This window comes from Echiichthys vipera (genome assembly GCF_963691815.1).
Source record: "Echiichthys vipera genome assembly, chromosome: 3".
NCBI lineage: Eukaryota > Metazoa > Chordata > Actinopteri > Perciformes > Trachinidae > Echiichthys > Echiichthys vipera.
In genome coordinates this window covers 22,732,161-22,753,373 of record NC_139828.1, presented here as the reverse complement: position 1 = coordinate 22,753,373, position 21,213 = coordinate 22,732,161, and the positions used below count along the sequence as shown (strand labels likewise).

The window sequence follows — 21,213 nt, the reverse complement described above, 5'->3', positions numbered from 1 at the left end:
TAAGGCGAATGAGAGTTGGCAAGACTGCTGTGGAAGAAGGGGTGGATTATTTTCCCTTGGTCATTGATTTCATACAGAGCACAAAAACAGAACCGTTGATTGTCTGTGAGTCTGGAGAGGTGAAGTTGTGAATGAAAATAACATGACAGCATGAACTGTTGAATTGTTCCCTTATCAGTTTAGACAGCTGACTTGACCACCTGTGTAAATGTAAATTTGCAGAAACATATAAATCCAACATTTTCTGGCAACTGTGTTGTATGTGATCTGAATTTATCCAAACAACAACATTTAAATTTAACAAATTTTGTACAAGAAAATATTATAGATATTCTGCTCAAGTGTGTCTTCTTCATATGAGGGTTATCTATATATATATATATATATATATATATATATTGTATATATACTGTATAAAGCTGTTTTTTAAATTCTTTATCACTGTTTTCTACTTAATATAAATGTATGTTCTAAATTGTTTATTAATGTAATAATGTTTATAAATGCTCAAAGGAATACTTTGCCCATTTTAAACCAGCTCTGTGTCATGGCAGTGTGGGCAGAGTGCGCAGAGATCCAGACGGTCTTTCAGTAAACCTCCAATTCTCAAAGCTCTGTGTGCTGCAGCCACAGAGGGAAACCAAACACACTTCATTTGCAAACACTGCCAACACTGCCATGACACAGAGATGGGTTTAAATCAGTAAAGTATCTCTTTAACCTGAAAGGAAAGATTTTTTAAATACTTAGCTGCAATTTCTTCTTATTCATACACACCTGGTAAAAGCAAAGTCATACTTTATTATCTCCCTTACTGTCAAATTCGATGTAATCTCTAATCTAAATTTTGAACCACAGCAGAACTCTGTGATCCATAGAAAGAGCACAATGAAGTCCTAAAGTAAACAGCATTTGGGACCGATACTTGGTGATGGAACTGTGAAACAGCAAAGTGTTCCTTTAACGCAAGTCCAGCCAGACTAATCAGGTTGCTCAAGGGCACATACATTTTCCCCCTGCAAAGAAGTCAACCGGCAATATTACAATCACATCTGTGTTTTCTCAGTGCAGGGCCTCAGCCGTCATGTCAAAGAAGATTGATGGTGTGGCTACTGGGCCATTACATTCATATACCTCTCACCCTAGGCCTTTTCTCATGGAATGACCTCTCTCTCTCTATTTGTCTCCATCTCTCCCTCCTTTTTTCTTTCACTCCCTGTTTCTATTCTCTCCCTCTTTTTTCCTCCTCCATCTTCTCAGACTTGTCTAACAGGCGTCTCTACTGGGTGGACTCCAAGCTGCACCTGCTGTCCAGTGTGGATCTGAATGGGGACAACCGAAAAGTCCTGCTGTCCTCCCATCAGCACCTGGGACACCCCTTCGCCCTCACTGTATTCGAGGTATGGAAGGAATTAGATTTAAATACAGCATCAGAGTCAGTCCACCCAACGATAACTATATATCAGTGTGCTGTATGATATTTGTTTGGACAAATATACTTTTATGCTATTATTCCTAACTGCAGATAGCTTATATTCAACTACTTCTTTAGTCTTTCCATTTTCCAGAGCATACCAGATGTTTTTAGATTGGTTTCCTTCTGTCAAGGTACCTGCACTCTTGCAAGGGTATAGCCTTTTTTGTTTTATTGATAAGGGTTCTCTAAAGCAGCCAAATATCCAATCTTGGATATTGTTGATTTCCACCTGCAGTCAAGCATATTCTAACATTTTAGTATTTGAAATATAGAAGAGCACCACTAAGGTATTTCCCTTAAACAAATATAGTCAGCCCCTGTGTTCCGTCAGACATGAGGTATCTTAATCCAAGAAAATATTGGGCTTAAAAAAGTTAAAATACATATAACTAATTAGGGTAAAATCAGTTTCAAACCAGCTTGCTTGAACAGCATACAAGAAGCAGGCAACAATTTTGAAAGACAAATGATGAATGATGATATGAAAATACAGCATAAATACATATTTATATTCAATTTCCCACCATGGGATTTGGCATGGATCACTTGCAAACACTTGGCAGTGTTTAGGAGGTCTCTACTTGGAAGGCAAACAAGTTGCTAACATCCTTATTTAACCACCAAAGGTAGATTGATACAGAAAAATAGGTCTGTCCTCACTTCTCCTTGCCTCATGGGTGACACTCCTCATATCTTATTGGTTGATTCCCATCTTGGCAGGGAATTTTTACATTTTCAGTGAGCCAAATTTCAGCAATTGGACATGTTATTTTTAACTAGAGTTGTTTATATTTGGTTCTTGTTTGAGCGATTGACTGAGAAGATTGAGATGTTTTAAAGTTATAGAAGAAAGCCAAACCCAGAGAAGAAATCATCTTTTAAAGGGCTGACCAGTATAGAGTCACAGGAGAGTACAGCAATCGATGAAACTCATTTGGGTGTATTTATTGAGGCAGGAGTGAGTCAGTCTGTTAGAGCCCATCAACTATAGATGATGTGGAAGGTGTAAAAGAGAAGAGCAGGGCAAGAAAGAGGGAGGTGAAATGCGAACAGTTGGAAGTGCTTTCTCCATTCCTCTCTTTGCTGCACACACTGTGATGATGAGTAGCAAAGGGAAGAGGGGACATCCATCATGTCCAGCTGTGTGTGTCTGCATGTGTGCTCCGATGGGTGTGTATGTGTAAAAAAAAGAGGAAGAAAACCAACGTTTCAGGCAGGCAGTGAAAGTTCATCCTTGGAGATTAATGGCCCTCAGCTCTTCTGCTCATTGTTCTGTTCTTGTTATGATGCAGGACAAATTAAAAAATCCTTTAGCAGTGCAGCAGAAAGTCCTGGCCCCAGCCGTTCAATGATGGGACGTTTTTTTCTTTTGAGTTGCCCGGTTTGAGTTGTGAACTGAAATATTGAACCCTTTTTTGTCCATTTAATTTAGTTTGGGTCTTATCTGTAAAATGAGCGTAAACGGAGCATTTTTTGACTTAGGGTCTGGGTCTATGTTAAACTGCTTACTAGGACTGGTTTTATCCAGTTGAGTAATACTACTGATAATAGTACAGCATCTATTGGCACAAGGATGATGATGGAAAGTATAATGGATCTACCGACACTTTTGACCATTTCTGATGAAGTAGTACCAGGGTGATTACAAAAACAATTTTTGATGATGTTTGGTTATATGCCATAAGAAAGGTAAATGTATTTTATTAGATGCACTCAGATTTGGACTTGAGGTTTTCAGGCAAACCCCTTGTTGCAGACTAAGGCAGCAATGATTAATCGTTTAGTTGATTAACAGAAAATTAATCAGCAATTATTTGCTGCAAAAATGCCAAACCAGTTCCCTGATGCCAGCTTCTTAAATGTGAGGATTTAATAGTTTTTTTTTTATCATATTTCCGTCATGCTAGCAAAAAAAAGAATATCTTTGGGTTTTGGACGATTTGTTGTTTAAAACAAGCTTTATGAATACATCACCTCTGGCTTTAACAGGCATTTTCCTTTATTTTCTGATATTTTATAGACCAGAACAATGAATTGAGAAAACAATCAGCAGAATAATCGCTACTTAATAATCATTTGTTGTCTTCAGATATAATATGTTCATTGCTAACACTGAAAGTAATATTTACCATTAATCTATGCATTACAGTTAAATGGGCAGACCACATAACATGTGCATGTCATGTTAAAAATAATGTGAATTTAATTGTATTTTTTTTATACATACATACACATAAAGTAGCACTTTTTAGCATGTGAGACATTAAGTTTTACAAGTGTGTATTATGGCATGCACAGCCATACACAGTGAATGTTAAAGTAATTCGACTTGAGCATATCAACTGCAAACTTTACATCAATGCTGACCTACTACAGTTTCTTAACACTGCCGAGGAAAGACACTATATCAAAGTCTGAACACACCACCACCAAGCACACACATCCAAACTCTTCCAGTGTCCACACCCCCTTAGACAGTAAGCCCTGAGGAAACGTACTGCTGAGGCACACAGAGAGTAATGTTTTCTCTTTCTGTGGCTTTAGTATCATTGCATTACTTTTATTACTTTTTATCCTCTCTGAGAGGAGATGACATGAATTTGGCAAAAAAACAGGAAGAAAGAAAAATAATGGTAATGTAATGTGTCCTTGTACCATCAGTTCAACGCTGTAGGAGGATTTAAACAGGTTTCAAAGGCTCTGCAAACCCACACAAGGGGTTTCATTTATTTTACCTCTGCTCAGGTTTAAGGTGGGTGGATCTTTGCGAGGGATTACACAACCTCAACAAACTACAGTTGTCCCCCCTTACAACAAAACAAAAGCTGTGGTCACACCACGAAATGACATTCGCTCGTCCACATGAAATAGACTTAATAGGCTTAAAAACTTAAGCTCACAAACTCATTCGCTTGTTAGCTTAGCTTGGTCAATTATCTGACAATAAGTTCACAAGTTTATTCAAAAGACGTATTTGTACCATTAACTCCTGTATGCAAACCACAACTCTTTTGTGGAACTTTTTTTCCTGCTGACACAGGGAGTTAAATAAATGCAAATGATGTAACAGAGCTTATAAGTAAGGTAGACACAAGGGTAGCCATCCACAGATACAATTATAAGGATTCAATGTGCCTTCCACATGTATTTTTAACATTAAACCAAGATGTATAAATATATGAATGTGTCAATACATATTATTGTAAAAGCTGAGTGCTGTATGCACCATACAAAGGTTTGTGTATAGACTTCCGGCTGTCTACACATTACTGCAGGCCTAGTTTGATATGCAACTCAATTTTATACAATATTTGTAGCAGGGGGTCCCTGCTTCATCTCTCTTTCAGCATGGGGGTCCTTGCTTTTGAGGACCCCTATTTTAAAGTCATATTTAAAATTGCTTGGCAACCAGCAACAAAAAGGATACAATGCCAAAAATCTGACTGAGATGATAAAGAAATATTGAGCAGAGTGATAGACCGGCTCTATCACTCTGCTCAATATTTCCAGGGGTGTCTAACCCTGCTCCTGGAGAGCTCCCGCCCTTCATGTTTTAGGTTTCTCCCTGCTCTAACACACCTGATTCTAACGGTTTTCAAACCTGTGACAAGCCTCAGCTGCTTGATAATGAGCACTGCTTTAGAATCAGCTGTGTTAGAAAACATGCAGGACAGTAGCTCTCCAGGAGCAGGATTGTGCACCTCTGCGGTAGACAGTGTGACCTTCATTGTCACCAGGTCAGCCAGAGCTGTTTGGTACTGACAGCAAAAGAGGACACACATTCTTGAATTCACCCTTCACACAAGGATCAATTAAATGAATGAGAGTTAAAGTGAATATTAAAACTGGAGCGTGTGTCCACAGCTTTAGCAGAATAATGAGGAAAACGTCAGTCAAGCCCTATCTGTCCACACCCACAGTCCAGATAAGAGTTCTAATCATCTACAATAACTGGAAACACTGTTTGGGTGTGCCATGCATGTGAAAAGGCTTTAATACTCTTCTGCAGCTTAGTAGAGCTTAACACAAAATGTCTTCTAACATCATTTGATTCCTACACAGATTTAAGCCTACATCATTTTTTTATAACTTGGGCTGATAAAACAAAGAACACAAACCCAATCAAAGACTTGACAAATTAAGTGGGTTGGCTTTGCTTGAGCTTTCATTTGTAGTTTTCTGGGATGACATCGCAGTCTGAAAGAGGCACCCGAAGAACATCAGGCACACGTGTCAGTCAAGAAGAGCCAAGCATTCGTCAGAAGACTCTTCTGAGACAAAATCATGACAAAATCATCAAGCGCCGTTCTCCTCTTGACCCTTTAACAACTTCACATCCAGTTAGATGTAATCTCATCCCCTTGACAACGGCAGCCAGACACAGCTCTGACTGAGGTGATGTAATGTCGTTCAGACAGAGAGTTTCTGTGTGCATGTGTCTAAGTTTTGTGTGTGGCACATTCACCTTGATCATACGATGTAGACCAATAACCTTCTCAAGTCAGCATTGCTGTTTGAAGCTTTCAGTGTGAGGTAAAAGTTAGAGATCCAGAGATTGACAGTGGAGAAACTGAAAGAAAAAAAACCTGGGGCAGATCAACAAAGACATCCACAGAGACAGAAAGGCAAAGGGCAAGATGGAATGATAGATTTGAGTATTACTTTATCAACATGGCTGATATTTGTTTTTTATTGTTTCAGCACTACTGTCATATGAGTAAAGGTTATCTGAGTGTGATTGAGGGGGAAATGGAGCTATAGAGAGCTGAGTGAAAGATGGAAAACGAGAAGGTGAGAGAAAGGTTAAGACCGTTGATAACCCAGCATGAATGGAGAGCGTGGACTACAGCTATGACTGGACCACACAAAGAGATACACAAATACAGATATACACACACGCTACACAAATGTATGGATGGACCCCTACATATACCTGCCCTTTAAGAAAGACCATACAAATGTTAACACAGCCTCAGCCTAATGAAAGAATGCCTACATGAGCTGTTGTTCCCTTTCATCTTTCTGTCTCACACTCACCTCAGTTGTCTCTTCATCCTTACTCAAGGAGGTGTTTTTTTCCTTGTTATAATTTTTTTGTGTTTTTTTCTTAATTGATGTGTGTCTGCCTGGATGGTGCAGTCTGCAGTTGCCATGGAAACCAATTACCATAAGCATATCCTGTTATACTGTAGTATCACTACAGAGAATTGGGAGGAGGTGTTGGAGAGAGGAAGAGAAATTGAAAGAAAGTTAAGTGAAAGATGAGAGAAGGATCTCAAGGGTCACGGCTGGCAGTGTTTATTCTTTTACTGCATTTCCGAGGAAACAGGCAGCTGCTTTTTTTTCACAAGGAGCTTTTATTTTAAGGTGTATCTATCAGGGCAGTGGTCATCATTTGTGGCAGATTATTGTGTCAGCACCAACAGGTCCCTATACCTACTGTATACATGTCCTCCATATGTTTTCTGATACCACCCTGACGGTACCTGCATGGTTAATTGTAGGTGCCCATCACCTCCACAGGGGAAAGTTGAGTCAAGCTCAGCTTTATGCAAATGCCATTTGGTGTAGTTGTGAAACAACATCACAGAGAACCTGAAATTCCTATTTTTGTCATTAGAATTGTATCAATTTAGTCCAGTACCATTTGGAAAACCTAGAAGAGCTGCACAGTTTAATTATTTAATCCCCATCATGTGTGCGGGGAGCCAGCATGAAGTCTGCAGACATCATGCTCTCAAACGGCTTGCCTTGAGGAGGACTGTAGTGCGCATGCTCTATGGGCCCAAACACGCGGAAGCGTGAGGAAGCCAGTGAAGGCTATTTCAGTCTGTGCACCAAGTGAGCAACTTTCATTGGACTGAATAGGCTGCCATCTTCTCCTTAATACAGCAATGCTGACACATTGTTAACCTAGGCAAATGTCTTTAGGTTAATGGGCATTTTTCTCAACCTCCTTAAGTTTTTTTTGTTTTTTTTGTTAAAGCCCATTTTTGTTATTTTTATCGACTGTGCACTGAAGAGGCAATATACTTTGATTCCAGTGTAAGCCATTTACAATAACTTCTTTGGATCATTAAATTGGTAAAATTGAATTACAATTAAATTATCATAAAAAATACAAATAGCAGATAAGCAGCCTCCACTTTTTTCTTTAGATAAAATGAATGCTGTGTATGCCTGTTGCTTTATCAGAGAAAGGTTTTGTTTTCATAAATACAATCTCTATCACTTCACTTTAGATCTATTGAGATTTCTCACCATGCAAGGATTAGTACTATATTTAAGAAAATACTGTCAAAAGTACTATTTACGAAACATAAATCAATTGTCATGCCATGTAGTAACAGCAGATACGGTTAAAACAGCACATTCTCCATAACAATATAACTTATTCAGTCTGCTTAAACCTCTCGGTTAAAATGCATAGCTTTTAACTGTACTTCAATAAATAATGTTTTAGTCTTCAAACCTGTAATTTCTCATATGCCTTTAATTAAAATATGTAATTAATACTCCAGGCATGAAACATCTCCTTAAAATTGGTCTCCTCTGTTGTAGTTCCAAACTCTCTCTGAAGAAACTGATGAGTAGAAATTTGGTCTTTGTGCATATTACAGCTGTCTTATCTTTATTTATTTTTTAAACTTGTATGTATATATTCTTTAAAACCCGTTTTTCTTTGATCCAGGATCGCATATACTGGACAGACTTAGAGGATGAAGCGATATACAGTGCCAACCGACTGACTGGAGAAGATGTGGCAAAGGTGGCAGAGCACCTCAACAACCCGCTGGACTTGGTCGTGTTTCATGAACAGAGACAGCCCAAGGGTAAGACATGCAGAAACAACAATATGACATGGACATTTTTGGTGTTTTTTTGTTTCTAAGGCGGTAGCTACCACAGCAAACTGATTAGATGAGGAGCTACAAGTGATGGGTTGACCCAAGCTCTGATCATGGTTGATCAATTAACCATTCTTACTGGTATATAAACACCTCACATAATTTTCCTGAGCCGGGGTGAAATCAAACAAAATAAGTTAAAACTCAGAAGCAACCTCTGGGGCTAAAAAATAATCAAAATAACCGCCCAAAACTGCAGTTCCTCGAATGGCCAAATGAGGCTGGCTCCAAAAGCGAGTCAATCCCAATACATCACCATGTTAAAATGTGCAACTTAACAGCAGAAAGAAACTTGGTCTCTGTAGCTCATTTGGGTGACATTACGGCGACTACGTCTGTATTTTTTAGAGTCTATGGTTAAAACACCTGTGTGAATGTGTGAATGTTTGCTTTGTGTTGGTCAGTTATTGCAGACCCAAACAACAAATTACCTAATGTGTGTTATAATATTATGTGTGCTTGTCAAATTATGTTTTGATGTAGTATTTTTGCCTGGATGAGTGCTTTCCCAAGTGTGCAAACAGAGACCTGCGTGCGCGTGTGTGCGTGTGTGTGCGTGTGCGTGCGTGTGCATGCGTGTGTGTGTGTGTGTGTGTGTGTGTGTGTGTCAATGTGTACAAGCAATTTGCTATTGGTGATTCTGTGTATTTCATGCTTTGTTTTCTCCCCTCACTCAGAGCTCAAAGCAGTCTTGTCTGAGTGCCAGTGGGGAGCTAATTGCATTCTCTCATTAATAAATCAAGAGTTCTGCTTAAAGAGATATCACAGAATTAAGCATGTTTTTTTCCAAATGACAACAAACGCAAGACATAAAACAAACCAGGCCTAACTAGCCTAAAGAGAAAGCTATACTGAATGACCTCTTGTTGCCCTGTCATCATACTTGTAATACTGATAAGTGAAATACTCAATAAAATTCATGATGAGTGAAGCAACTTGGGAGGTCCCTATGTTTCACTGTTTCATCTTTCTGTCTTGCTTTCCCAATCATTTTTTTCCTGTCACAAAATATGCTAATTTAAACAAATTCCAAAAAGGAAGATCACCACTGAATGATTGGCTGCAACAGTAAACCTCCACACATGTTGAATAAGTCAGAGTCTTCCTTTTTTGACACACTTACTCAAAAGGACCTCTCTTCCCATCGTCTCTTTGTTGTGCTTTTTTATTATTATTCATCTATTTATTTTGTGTCCATCCAGCTGTGCTTTGAAGCCTAGGTCCCATGTTTTAGTTCTTTTCTAGACCTAAGGGAGGCAGCAGAGAAGGAGAGCTAATGCACTTTCAAAACAACATAATTTTCATACATTTTATCTCAGTCTCTTCCTCTCTTCTACCTCTTTTCCTCATATTTCATATTTTACTGGGTAACACTTTCTATCAAGACCATGCATATAGTGCATTAAGAGGAGATTCATAGTGAATGATGATGTATTTTTATTGCTTTATGACTACACTCATAAACACACATAATGCTGTCTGATGAACCAGATCAACAGTCATAAAACATTATGAATGTGACTTATAATCAATTATAAGTTCATGAACTAGAGGTTGACTGATGGGACTTATAATACATTATGTATCTACTGTATACTCTTCTATACACACTTGTAAGTCATGAAGCATTATGAATGCATTATAATTCACTATGAATTTCCTCATAACACACATACACTATAGTTGTGGTCTTCATAGAAAATGTTACCTTTTCAGGTTTTTTCCTATTCATTCCCTTTCATTCTTTGATTTCTTTCCTCTCCTCTTGCACCTATCTGCTCCTTTTCTCCCCCCAGCATATAATTTAAATGTGTTGTCGTTGTCATGGCATTACAAAGACTTGCTTTTACCCAAAGAGCCTCATTTCTTTTTAATAATGAAGGAAGATGTTGACGGTATTTGGAATTTCATTTAGACAGATCTTCATACTACACACCTGATATGCTGAGATACTATACACCAAGCAAAAATGTATTCCCAGCTTATTAAAATCTCACTGTGTGTTGTGAATGATGTTGCTGCTTCCCCTGATGAATCCTCTGATGTGCGGCTCTTTAAAAACTACACACCACTCAGGAGAGGCAGAATCGACCGCGACCTGACCTATTTCTGGAGCTTCCCCACATGACAAGAGTTGCAATATTTTTCTATGTTGCTTGGTTGGGGTACTATATCTAAATTTTTCATTTGAGTGCAGAGATTTAAAAAAATAAAAAAGAAAGAAAGTTTGACACCCCTGCCTTAACCTAAGCATCTCTTCAATGGACTGGAAAATAGGTCATGAAAAGATATAGGTTCCTATCTATTTCATGATGTCTTTTCAGTATGGTTCACAATAGGTTGTACGTAGTATACTTTTTTCTGCTAATTAAATACTGTCTGCCACAGATCATGTGCTCTGACAGTGGTGTTCTAAATATGGGGTCCAGTATAAGCCCTAAAATCGAACCACAGTGAAAATTGTCACATTTCAAGACAACACATGTGTAATATCCACAAACATGTCATATCTACAGCACTACCCCTATTACTTTGGTGCTTCTGATGTTGATTAAGGGGCTGTCTTCAATTCTTAATAGCTTCTCCTCTTAACTATTCAGCTCTACAGTACTTGTAAACCTCTGTGCTCGTCATCCCTGGCGCTGACATGGACTTTTATTTTACAGAACATTTGGAGAAAGCATGTAAAATGTCATTCTTACAAGTTTTAAATTTAGTTTTATATATATGTAAAACAAAAATAGTAATTGTTTTATTTATTTCATTTATGTGTTTGTTTAAATATACAAACTCATATTTACCCAAACCTGTTTTAATCCTCTTTTTTTTTCTTCTTGTGTCTCTCCAGCCCCTGATACCTGCAACCTGGGCAGTCTGCCTAACGGTGGCTGTGAATACCTCTGTCTGAAGGCCCCACAGATAACAGACCACTCTCCCAAGTACACTTGTGCTTGCCCTGACGGCATGGAGCTTGGACCAGACATGAGGCGCTGTGCTATGGGTAAGTCGGTCACACTCTGAAACCAATAAATCACAGAAGTCCAGGAGCACACTTAATTAAAGGGATTGTGCCTGGGAATGTCACATGAAGTCCACATCGTTGTAATCATAGTGACATGATGGAGTATCAGGCCATACGGACATTAAACTGGTTGCATTCGCTCAATGGGGCTAAAAGGAGTCGACCTCATAATTAAGTATTTATATATATATCTTTAAATAAATATTACGCTTCAAACTATTCAGTAATTTGGTGGTATCCAATCTTATACATGGATGGCTATGGGAAATATTTCCCATGCCATTAAAGGCTGAAGGAAATACAAATTGTTCGGTCTTGTATGATGACTTGAATCTTGGCCTCTCGTGTCAAACATGATTTAGGTTCTGCTCTCACCAGAGCTCCACCAAGACCAACTTATTTTGTTATAGGTTTCAGTGCTAGAGTTGTCGCTTCCCATACTGATTCATGGGTGCACCCTACCTCTAATAGTAACATTTGAGGACATCCACAAAATTATTTTAGGCCAGTAAAATATGGACATTAAATGCTGAATATATAAGTTACAAAAAAAAAACAAATATGTAAAGTCTATTCTTTCTGGTGGGGAGCTTGTCTGCTCTTTTACAGAATAAAGTTTAATTATACCATGCACACAGCAAATACTTGATTCTGATTGGTTGCAGGTTGTCCATTAAAATGTGTTAATGAACACCTACTAAGAAGTTCAGTGAAACTATCTGTTCACCGTTCTAAATTATTTGCACTTCCATTTATAATTTATAATTACAAAGCTTTATTGAATACTTGATACAATATTTAGTATCACATTATTGATTTCTTTATTAAGTAGCCATGGCATGAGTGGTATAATGTAGAGCAAGCGGTCATTATTGTAAATTAAATCCCTTAAGGTAATTAAAGACTCCTCTAATGCGTCACCTCGTCTGTGTTAAACTGACAATAATGACCGGCTGGCTCTACATCATCCTTTACATAACGGACACCTCATCAGACATTATACCTTACATATTTCACATACGCATTCATATTCAGATTTGTCTCATCATAACAAAAAACTATTGCAGCTTTTATCCAAATCCAGTATTCATCAGTATCAACAATCTTCAACAATGCAACATGTTCAAACCTTATTATAAAAATTATGACTAATGTAACTTTATTTTGTGAAGTGGGTCGAGGATTCTCCCAGCATACTTGTGTTCCCAGCACACCTCCATAATTTTACCCCGCTCAGCCAGTCCCCAGCCTCTATAGTCATCACATTTGTTAAGTTGTTATCCTTAATAGACCCGCGCTGCTTTGCATTTCATGTTTGCACGTGAGAAGAAAGGAGCTGAGAAAGAGAAAGGATGATGTATGTAGGCCATCATTCATAGAACCCCTGTGAGTAAGGACGGGAGTAGATAGAGAGTTTGCACACAATGTCTCTGCTGAGCTCTTATTAAGATTTGATCATTTGCCCCTTATATTGTGTTCCTCTCTGATTTATGTCTCTGTCTCTTTTGGACCAAAGCAGTGTCAATTCTGTAGAAACCATAGATATAAATCCTTAAGAAATGTATCAGAAATCAAATCACTTTTGTATACTGTAATTAAGGTTTTCTAATGACACAAGCGTGTCAAAGGTGTCAATGGTCACCTGTCAATAGGTGTTCTATGCAGTAAAGATAAACAAACTGCAAACATATTGCTCTACATCTATTATCCAAGTGAATGATTCTAATGCAGAAAATACACCAAGCAGCTATGTAGTACAACCTGCGACAAGCTGCCTGCAATGTCTATGGAAGGTTTCAGCGGCGGCTCCGAGCTGATTTCTGCCGCGAGTTTGTTCGGGATATTTTAAGCGACTTGTAGCCATAAAATAGCCACATCCAATCAGTAATCAGTCCTGTGACTCCTGTGATGTGTTCACCTATGTCACAATAATTTCTTCCTGCCTGAAACACATGAACACGCCTCCAGGCCACACAATTATTGCGGCAACGGTAGTCATAACTACTTATTAAAGTTTGGCCTATGTAATGCGTAACAGCAGAACATTGTTTAGATTAATTACCTTACAGTATATATGATTTTGCATTCATTTGACATAATATGATATGTAGTGATATCAGAAAATATCCTGAAAACTAGTTTAGCCTCATCGCCACCCTGCTGTATATTAAAAGGGGAGTTGGGAGCGTGTTTAATTTCCCATCATATGCTGTGTACGGAACTCTTGTTGTCGACATAAAGTAATAACGTACTAATGATTACTGTCTCTTGTGCAGTCCGACCCAGGACAACCACAACCACCACAGCTCCCACCACAACCACCGCAGCTCCCACCACAGCCGCTACAACAAGCACTGCTGCAACAACAACAACCACAACAACAACAACAACAACAACTGTTTCCAACACCACTCCTCCCCCTACCACCACCACCACCACAAGCTCCACTACCACCTCTGCTGCTATGACACTCAGGCCCACAACCCGACGCCTGATGACACCGGCCCCCCCTCGCACCCCCGGTAGAACCTCTACGGAGCAGCCTCGGACTCCTCGGACCCTCGCTGCCACGAGTACAGAGACGACCAGTTTCAGCAGCACGAGTCAGACATCAACATCGACCCACACACCTCTACTGGGCCCTGTGGCCCCCAACAGCATTCAGAGAGAGAGCAATGCCAACCTCTCCCACAGAGGTAAGGATCATGGTGAGCAGGGTTTGTGCATAGGAATGTGAGTTTGTGCGTGAAGTGCATGCATACTGTGTGTGTGTGTGTGTGTGTGTGTGTGTTTGTGTGTGTTCTTTGTCTGACCATCTGTCTATCTACTGTTTGACCTCTTTCCCTCTTTGCTTTTCTCCCTTGAGCACACACATACTCGCCAGTGTATCTCATGGCCTGCTTGCTGTTGGTCCCCCATGAGCAGCGTGTAACAGAGATGTCAGAACTAACAAATGACAGTGCCTTCCATTCTCACTTTACACCTCTCATCACTCATCCTCGCTTTCTGACAGCCTCTCTCTCAGTCTTTGTTGTTCTCTCTCCTCCTCTCTTTTCCCTATCGCCGCGGCATTCTTCTTTCTCGCACCAATCAAGCTTTGAGGGCACGCCAAAATCCTGCTTTATAGTTTGTTGCCCAGATAAACAATGACAGTCAGATATGACAGCAGTAACACTGCTTTACAAAGCCATGCTAAGACTTAAATTGTATCTGGAAGCAGAGAATAATCCTTAATAGAACTTTAAAGCAATATTTGTAAACCACTGTGCTACATATCAAATGCTACAGCTGAAATCAGTGTTTTCAGATTTGAATTGGAATTCTTGTTGGCAAAAAATAGAAATCTTCAATTGCCTTTTTAAGTACTGACTCTTAAAACGATGTAAAAAAGGAAAATCTACCTTTACTTAACCTTTTAGATGCGGTTTTATAGTTGAATGCCATAGCCTACTGCTCTGAAGGTAATTAAAGATGCGAAAGAAGAACTAGAAGAAGGAAAAAGTGAGAAAGATTGCGAGCTGCTGTACTGTGTTTGAGCTCAGATTTGACAGTATTGCATTTACACAAGAGACATTTCTCATTTTATTGAGAAACCGGAAGAGCAGGCACTGAAATTGGAAAAGCTATACAGAGGCAAAGGAAGGATGATGAAAGACGGTGTGAGAGCTGGAGGAAAAGGAAGAGTTAGAGACAGGGAGGGCTGGGAAATGAATGAGATAAAGAGCAAGGAGTCAAACTATGGGTTGTTAAATGAGAAGGTACAGTGAGAGGCAATAAAGAGGCCATAGAGGAAAAAGAATGAGCAGAGCACTAAAAGGAACATGACAGTCCAGCACTTGAGAGGGGAGGATGGGAGTTATAGAACGACATACTTTTGGGGCCTGGGTTTTTACTGAGAAGTTGAGTTACTAAGAAGCAAGAACGTGTTTCCTCTACTCTCTGAAGTTGTCAGCCTCCTCACCACACCACAAGTGCTCCAGATGAGAGGTGGAGCAGACACGCAGGAGAAAATAGGGCATGAACAAGACGCATCTCCAAACCCACGGGCCATGTGTTATAATTTTCAACTCAGTGCACACTGTCAAGTGGGCCCGGCATCAGCTGTGAGGCACTGCGGCTGGCATGGTGGAGCGATGAAAGAACCAGGACTTTCAGGAATAAAAAAAATCACGGCTGGTACACAAAGCTCATATGCATCTATGCTCTTAAAAGTTTTAACTCTTTATGCCAGTAAACATTCATCAATATTTCAGCGACATTGGACAAGACTACAAAACGCTGCCTTGCCGTTAAACTGACAGGTTCACTATTTTTTTCAAAATATATTTTAACAACAATAGTGGGGTGCCCGGAGATCAGAGAAAGTGCTGTAAATGTAAGTGATGTGGGATACGGCTGGGAGATATGACAATATATCGTCTATCAGTATATTGTTATGATTCTTGCACTTTTTGTTCACTTTGCACTTAAGTTCTTAAAGGTTAATTTTAAAGCAGCCAAATATAGGAATATAAATAGGGACGTTCTCATAAAGGCAAATTCTTTTTGAACTCAAAATCCCTCCAGCAATAATAGTCTTAATGAAATTGATACATTTTTTCTTTCTCACATTCTCTCTCTCTTTGCCTGACTATCCAAAACTGCTTCTTTCATAACTGCTGCTTTAATAAGATTCTATTAATCCGTCTTTTAGAGTCTTAGGACCCATTGGACGTCACTCATACTTTAAGAAAAGCCAAATTCACTTCTGCTGACTCATGACTCAGACGCTTCGCTTCTCAGTCTAAAGTGGTATCACCTGCTGTGCCTCTTTGTGTGTGTGTGTGTGTGTGTGTGTGTGTGTGTGTGTGTGTGTGTGTGTGTGTGTGTGTGTGTGTGTGTGTGTGTGTGTGTGTGTGTGTGTGTGTGTGTGTGTGTGTGTGTGTGTGTGTGTGTGTGTGTGTGTGTGTGTGTGTGTGTGTGTGTGTGTATTACTCTGATGGCTGACAGTAGTGGGAGGGGCCTTCTATCATCTCAGTGTGTGTGTGTGCAGTTTATCGTCTATATGATTGCGTTTAAGGGAGAATATCTTTCTGTAATTCCAAGTCCTATTCCTCACCTCCCATCTGTGCCTTTTTTGTGCATCCAAATACACAGAGGCTCGTTCTAGAATTAGCCAATCAGTATGCAGGGCCAGCGCTGTGATCTTCTCTGTTAATCTTCCTCACTAGACTTCATTTATAGCCATCTGATCACACTTTGGCTAATGGCTAGCCTGCTGCTAATAGGAGGGTTGGGAGCAGAAATAATGTCACGATACACACCGACCTGTTGTGGTGAAAGTTGAAGGGGTGGAGGGATACAAATCATGTCTAGAATAAGTTCACTGTGACACAACATGAAGCCATGCTGTAGAAAAAGATTGACTTGTAACACAATGTCACGCGTTTGAATTCACTCCCAGCTTGACTATCCTCTGTGTTTCATACCTCCATCGAAAGACATATTGCTTGCTAGATCTAAATTAGCTTTTGGATTGTATTAGTACACATTTGGATGCTTTACGTCATGGAATTGCATTTATTTCCTCTTGTATTAAGTATTATCTTATTTCATTTATACGGCACACTGCTGTGATTCATCCAGCATTTCATTCACACATGCTGTTTAAGAAAAAAACAAGCAGTACAAAGGGAAATCAGATGGATTTTCTTCCTTAAATTATGCAAATGAGTTATTTTCCAGTGCGATGCTTCAAACTTGTGTTTCTCTCTAGCAAGGCCTTTGGGGGATGGTGTTGTGGAACAATACTTTCTGCTTAGCTTCAGTTTTCTTTCTCTTTTTCTTCTACATCTCAGCTGCGAGTGATCACTACCTCATAGGTAACAACATCACAGTAGCTGTTCTGGGAATAGTCATTCCTATCGGTGAGTATTCTTTACTTTGTCGCTGTGTTGCCTTTGCTTTCTGCCTGCCTGCTTCTCCCTCCTCGCTACTCCTCATCTCCGCTTGCCGCTCAAGTCCTGCATGTTGTGCGAGGATGTGGTATTTCTCTATATTGTGTCTGGCGGCATGTGTGTGTTTGTACACCCATCATGAGTATATTTTAGATTTCAGTTACAATTTGTGTTTTCTGAACATGCAAGTCCTATGTCAGCCTCAGCTAGTGTTTGACCACAAAATAATAGTTAAGTAATTGAAGAAACGTACTGAACCCTGGCGTGATCCAACAATGGACTCCTAGCCTACAGCTAAAAAAGCTCTGTAAGCTCATCCAGCCAGCAATGGCCAAGCCTCTGTAATGTGCACATTATGCCATAATTAATGTGATTTGAGCAAATGGGAAATTCAGTTCATGTTTTGTCATCACATTTGACCAGCTGTTATTGACATTAAGTTCATGTTCCCACTCTGATCACACAGTATGGTCGCACTGCAATCAATCCAGTGCTCTAACCTATTTCACTGACCCAGTGGACGGAGAGTGGGCTACACAGTTGCTGGAATCAGATTGTGAATAGGAAGAAAAGGGGCTTAACAAGATAAAATTGTGTTTTTGGCTCGGAGGAGTGGAACATTTGACCTGGAAAACAACATTATTGTCAGTGCAGGTTGTCCTGTGACAGGCTAGATTTTCTAAAGCCAGAAAATGGAGCCAAGAAGAGCTGCAGATGTTTAGTTTTTTCTCAGAACACTTGAATTACAATACAAAATATGAAATATGATTAATTTTTGACAAACAACACAAAAAACACCTACCTCAGCTTTAAGCCACCATACTACAATACAACTAATATAAAATAGGCATACAAAGAGAATGCAAGTTCTTACAATCAAACCAGCTTAGTAAAGTCCATCCATTCTATTAGCTTCAATTAAAATGATAATCTAATTTTATGGGAATATTTAATGCTTTAAACCTGCGAAATCAGCTAAATGTGCAAATGACCTTATAGCAGCAGCATATGTAGCTAATTGAGATCTCTTTCATCCCTTATATTGAATAAAATGATAAATTATTGGAGCTCTTAAACATCGTAAAGCAATTTTTTCTCTCTTTTCATTCTCGACGATTGAGATATCAACTCATTAAAACAACCCCAGAGACGGTTAACCCTTTTCGCTTCATCCCTCGTTCTGTCCTTCTGCCATTCATGGCAGCCATAAATCCCCCCATTCTGCATTTCTTGGCAGCTTTGAAACGTTAATTATTGTTGGAGGCCTACAAGGGCTGGATTTCTGCACCCTAGTTCTCCGCTCACATCCGTTAATGTACCACGCCCACCTACAGCTCCACAGGGGGAAACAGCCCAACAATGATTGTCAGTATTAATCCAAAGCTGTTATGCCGCGCTCTAATTGGAGGTAAAATTTTCTAAATAATATAAAAGCTGAGGTTTTTTTGTTTTTTTAACCAGTGAGCATTTAGAGAAGAACAAAGGATGATCTGGGGTTTCCAGCCCAGTCACACAGGGGTCTCAAGTGCCTATCCAACAAAAGAGCAATTAGACAGGGCTTCCATAGTGGATGCAGACACATCCATGGACGTGGGCATACACACACAAAAAACACACCCACACACACTTTCCTTGTTGACACTCCTCTGGTTTGGCTGCTTCTACACACACACACTCATGCATACGCTATACACACATTCAGGTCCTAAAGGGCAGCTAGGGACTCATGCTGATATGGTAATGAGAGGAGAGAGACAGAGCTTATCTCAAATCCCCCTTCCTCTCTCTCCATTCTCCTCCTCCCATCCAAAAACACCAGAGTCAGGCTGTAGATTGTGTTAATTATTTTCGCCCGGGCTAGTGCAAAATTATAAATCATAGCCCAAATGTAGCACAAGAATAATGCGGTGATGACAGTTAAGCAACCTTGCAGGGCTTTTAAAACAACGCAAAAACCCTAATTACTGGCTTCAGGACCAGAATGCTACAAGATGGAATAAAAAAGTCTATGTGGTTCAGTCTTTGTGTATGCATGTATTTGGGTATGTGCACGTGTTTGTTGGATGCGGAGTGTGTGACGGTGTATGCTACGCAGGCATTCATTGTTGCAAATTGTGCAAGTTCATTCATGTTTATGTGTGTTTTTGATCATCGTGCATTGAGACTTAGAAGGAATGTAATAGAATGTATATATGAAGTGTTAAGGCTCATTGTTTTTTTACTAGTTTCACTTAAAAATAACCAGATTTTTAAAAAATATAAATACCAGATATTTCCCACAGTAAATTGTGTAGCCAAGGTAGTTATCCTGACCCGTCTTGTGATCAATTTAGTTTCACAAGGATTTAATGCCCTCATGCGTCCATAAATGAAGTGATGCTCTCCTCTGCAGGAAGATGCTGATTACCGCAGTTTAGATACAGTAAACAAAGTCCTCTTGTGGGGAGCACCGTTAAAATCAGGCTAGACCTCAAGTTAATTACAAGAAAAATTACAAATGAGTGCTGTAAATGGTATCCTTATAGTCCTGTTCTACAAAGTTTGTTTTAAACAACAAAATTAACATCAGTGAATTCCCAGGTGTTATGCAAACATAACATCACTCTTTTATTTTATGCAAAGAAAAACTTAACTTCTTCAGCCATTTTTTGGTTGTGTGGGAGTCCAACACTTTCCCCCCTGATTTAATCCTCCTGCAAACCTGTCCAACAAGTATGCACTAGATTATATAGCATTTTGAAAAACAATGAGCCCTCAGTATATGTAGTAAAGTGTGCAAGGTGTGTTTGTGTGTGATTGCTTAAAGCGCCGCTCTGTGTCCCCTGGGCTGTGTTAACGCTCCCGCCGTGTGTTGTTGTTGTGTGTGTGTTAAACACATGCAGTCCCTATCCTTGCCACAGTGGTCATCGGAATACTCTGCACCGGCGGATACCTGGTTTGGCGCAACTGGCGGCGCAAGAACACCAAGAGCATGAACTTCGATAACCCCGTTTACCGCAAAACCACGGAGGACGACGACGACGAGATCCACATCGGGCGACACAGCGAGTCCATCGGTCACGTGTACCCAGCAGTGAGTGGCAGCCACAGTCAGCCGTTCATAGCGCTTCCTCTAGGGGGCGGCGTCACAGACAGCAACTCTCACTGGTACTCGGGGGCACCGATGCTCTCCAGCGGCAAATGAGAGAAGCTGCAGGGGAAAGAAAGGAGCTTGGATAATCTGGGATATGAGAAGATGGGCAGGGGTTTGGAAAAGCCTGTTTGATGTACATGTAGGCCTGGTGGTGAGAAAGAACAGGCTCGCACACGCCCACAATCTCACACATCATTTTTGCAGTAATCACTGGAAACACTAATCATACACACAAAAAAGCCCTTCACCAGTATATCATGTTCACATTTATTTCACGTTCATGACCATAATCATACAGTACATGCTCTTTATTATTATCATCACATCTTTGTTGCCAACCTGCCAACCCATTGTGTTAGTTTTTTTGGTGGTTGAAGTGTTGAAATGTTTTTTATGAGGCTCCCGTCTCCTGACAAAACTACCTACACACACACACACACACACACACACACACATATCGTCTTTGTTTACAGAAGCAACTGATTCAAAAGTTAAATGTTTCGCAAAATGGTCACCAAACATACAAAATATGCGCCTAGTATCCTTGTCAGAGAGGAATATCAGGGATGGTTCTTTGGTATGTTATAACAAAGGGTCGTCCAGACATTAGAGAGGCACTGAGGCTTGAAAAACTGCTGTCTTGATGTAGTGCATTTTATACGAAAGAGAGATGCATGATGGGGGATCTCTGCAGCGGTGTTGATTTTAGTGTTGTTGAGATGTCTTTGACGGGTACA

General features: G+C 39.8%; 1 protein-coding gene across 1 annotated transcript in view; it reads left to right on the top strand.

Annotated features, from left to right (window-relative positions):
- lrp8 (low density lipoprotein receptor-related protein 8, apolipoprotein e receptor) overlaps positions 1-20,527 on the top strand; it is a gene marked incomplete at its 3' end in the record, with an annotated part of 175,128 nt that extends 154,601 nt beyond the window's left edge. The window contains exons 13-18 of the mRNA XM_083940262.1: positions 1,261-1,400; positions 8,169-8,310; positions 11,234-11,386; positions 13,684-14,103; positions 17,245-17,313; positions 20,226-20,527. Of these exons, the coding sequence (XP_083796388.1) occupies positions 1,261-1,400; positions 8,169-8,310; positions 11,234-11,386; positions 13,684-14,103; positions 17,245-17,313; positions 20,226-20,527 (1,226 nt within the window). The remainder of the gene's footprint in view (positions 1-1,260; positions 1,401-8,168; positions 8,311-11,233; positions 11,387-13,683; positions 14,104-17,244; positions 17,314-20,225) is intronic.
- Positions 20,528-21,213: the final 686 nt, after the last annotated feature.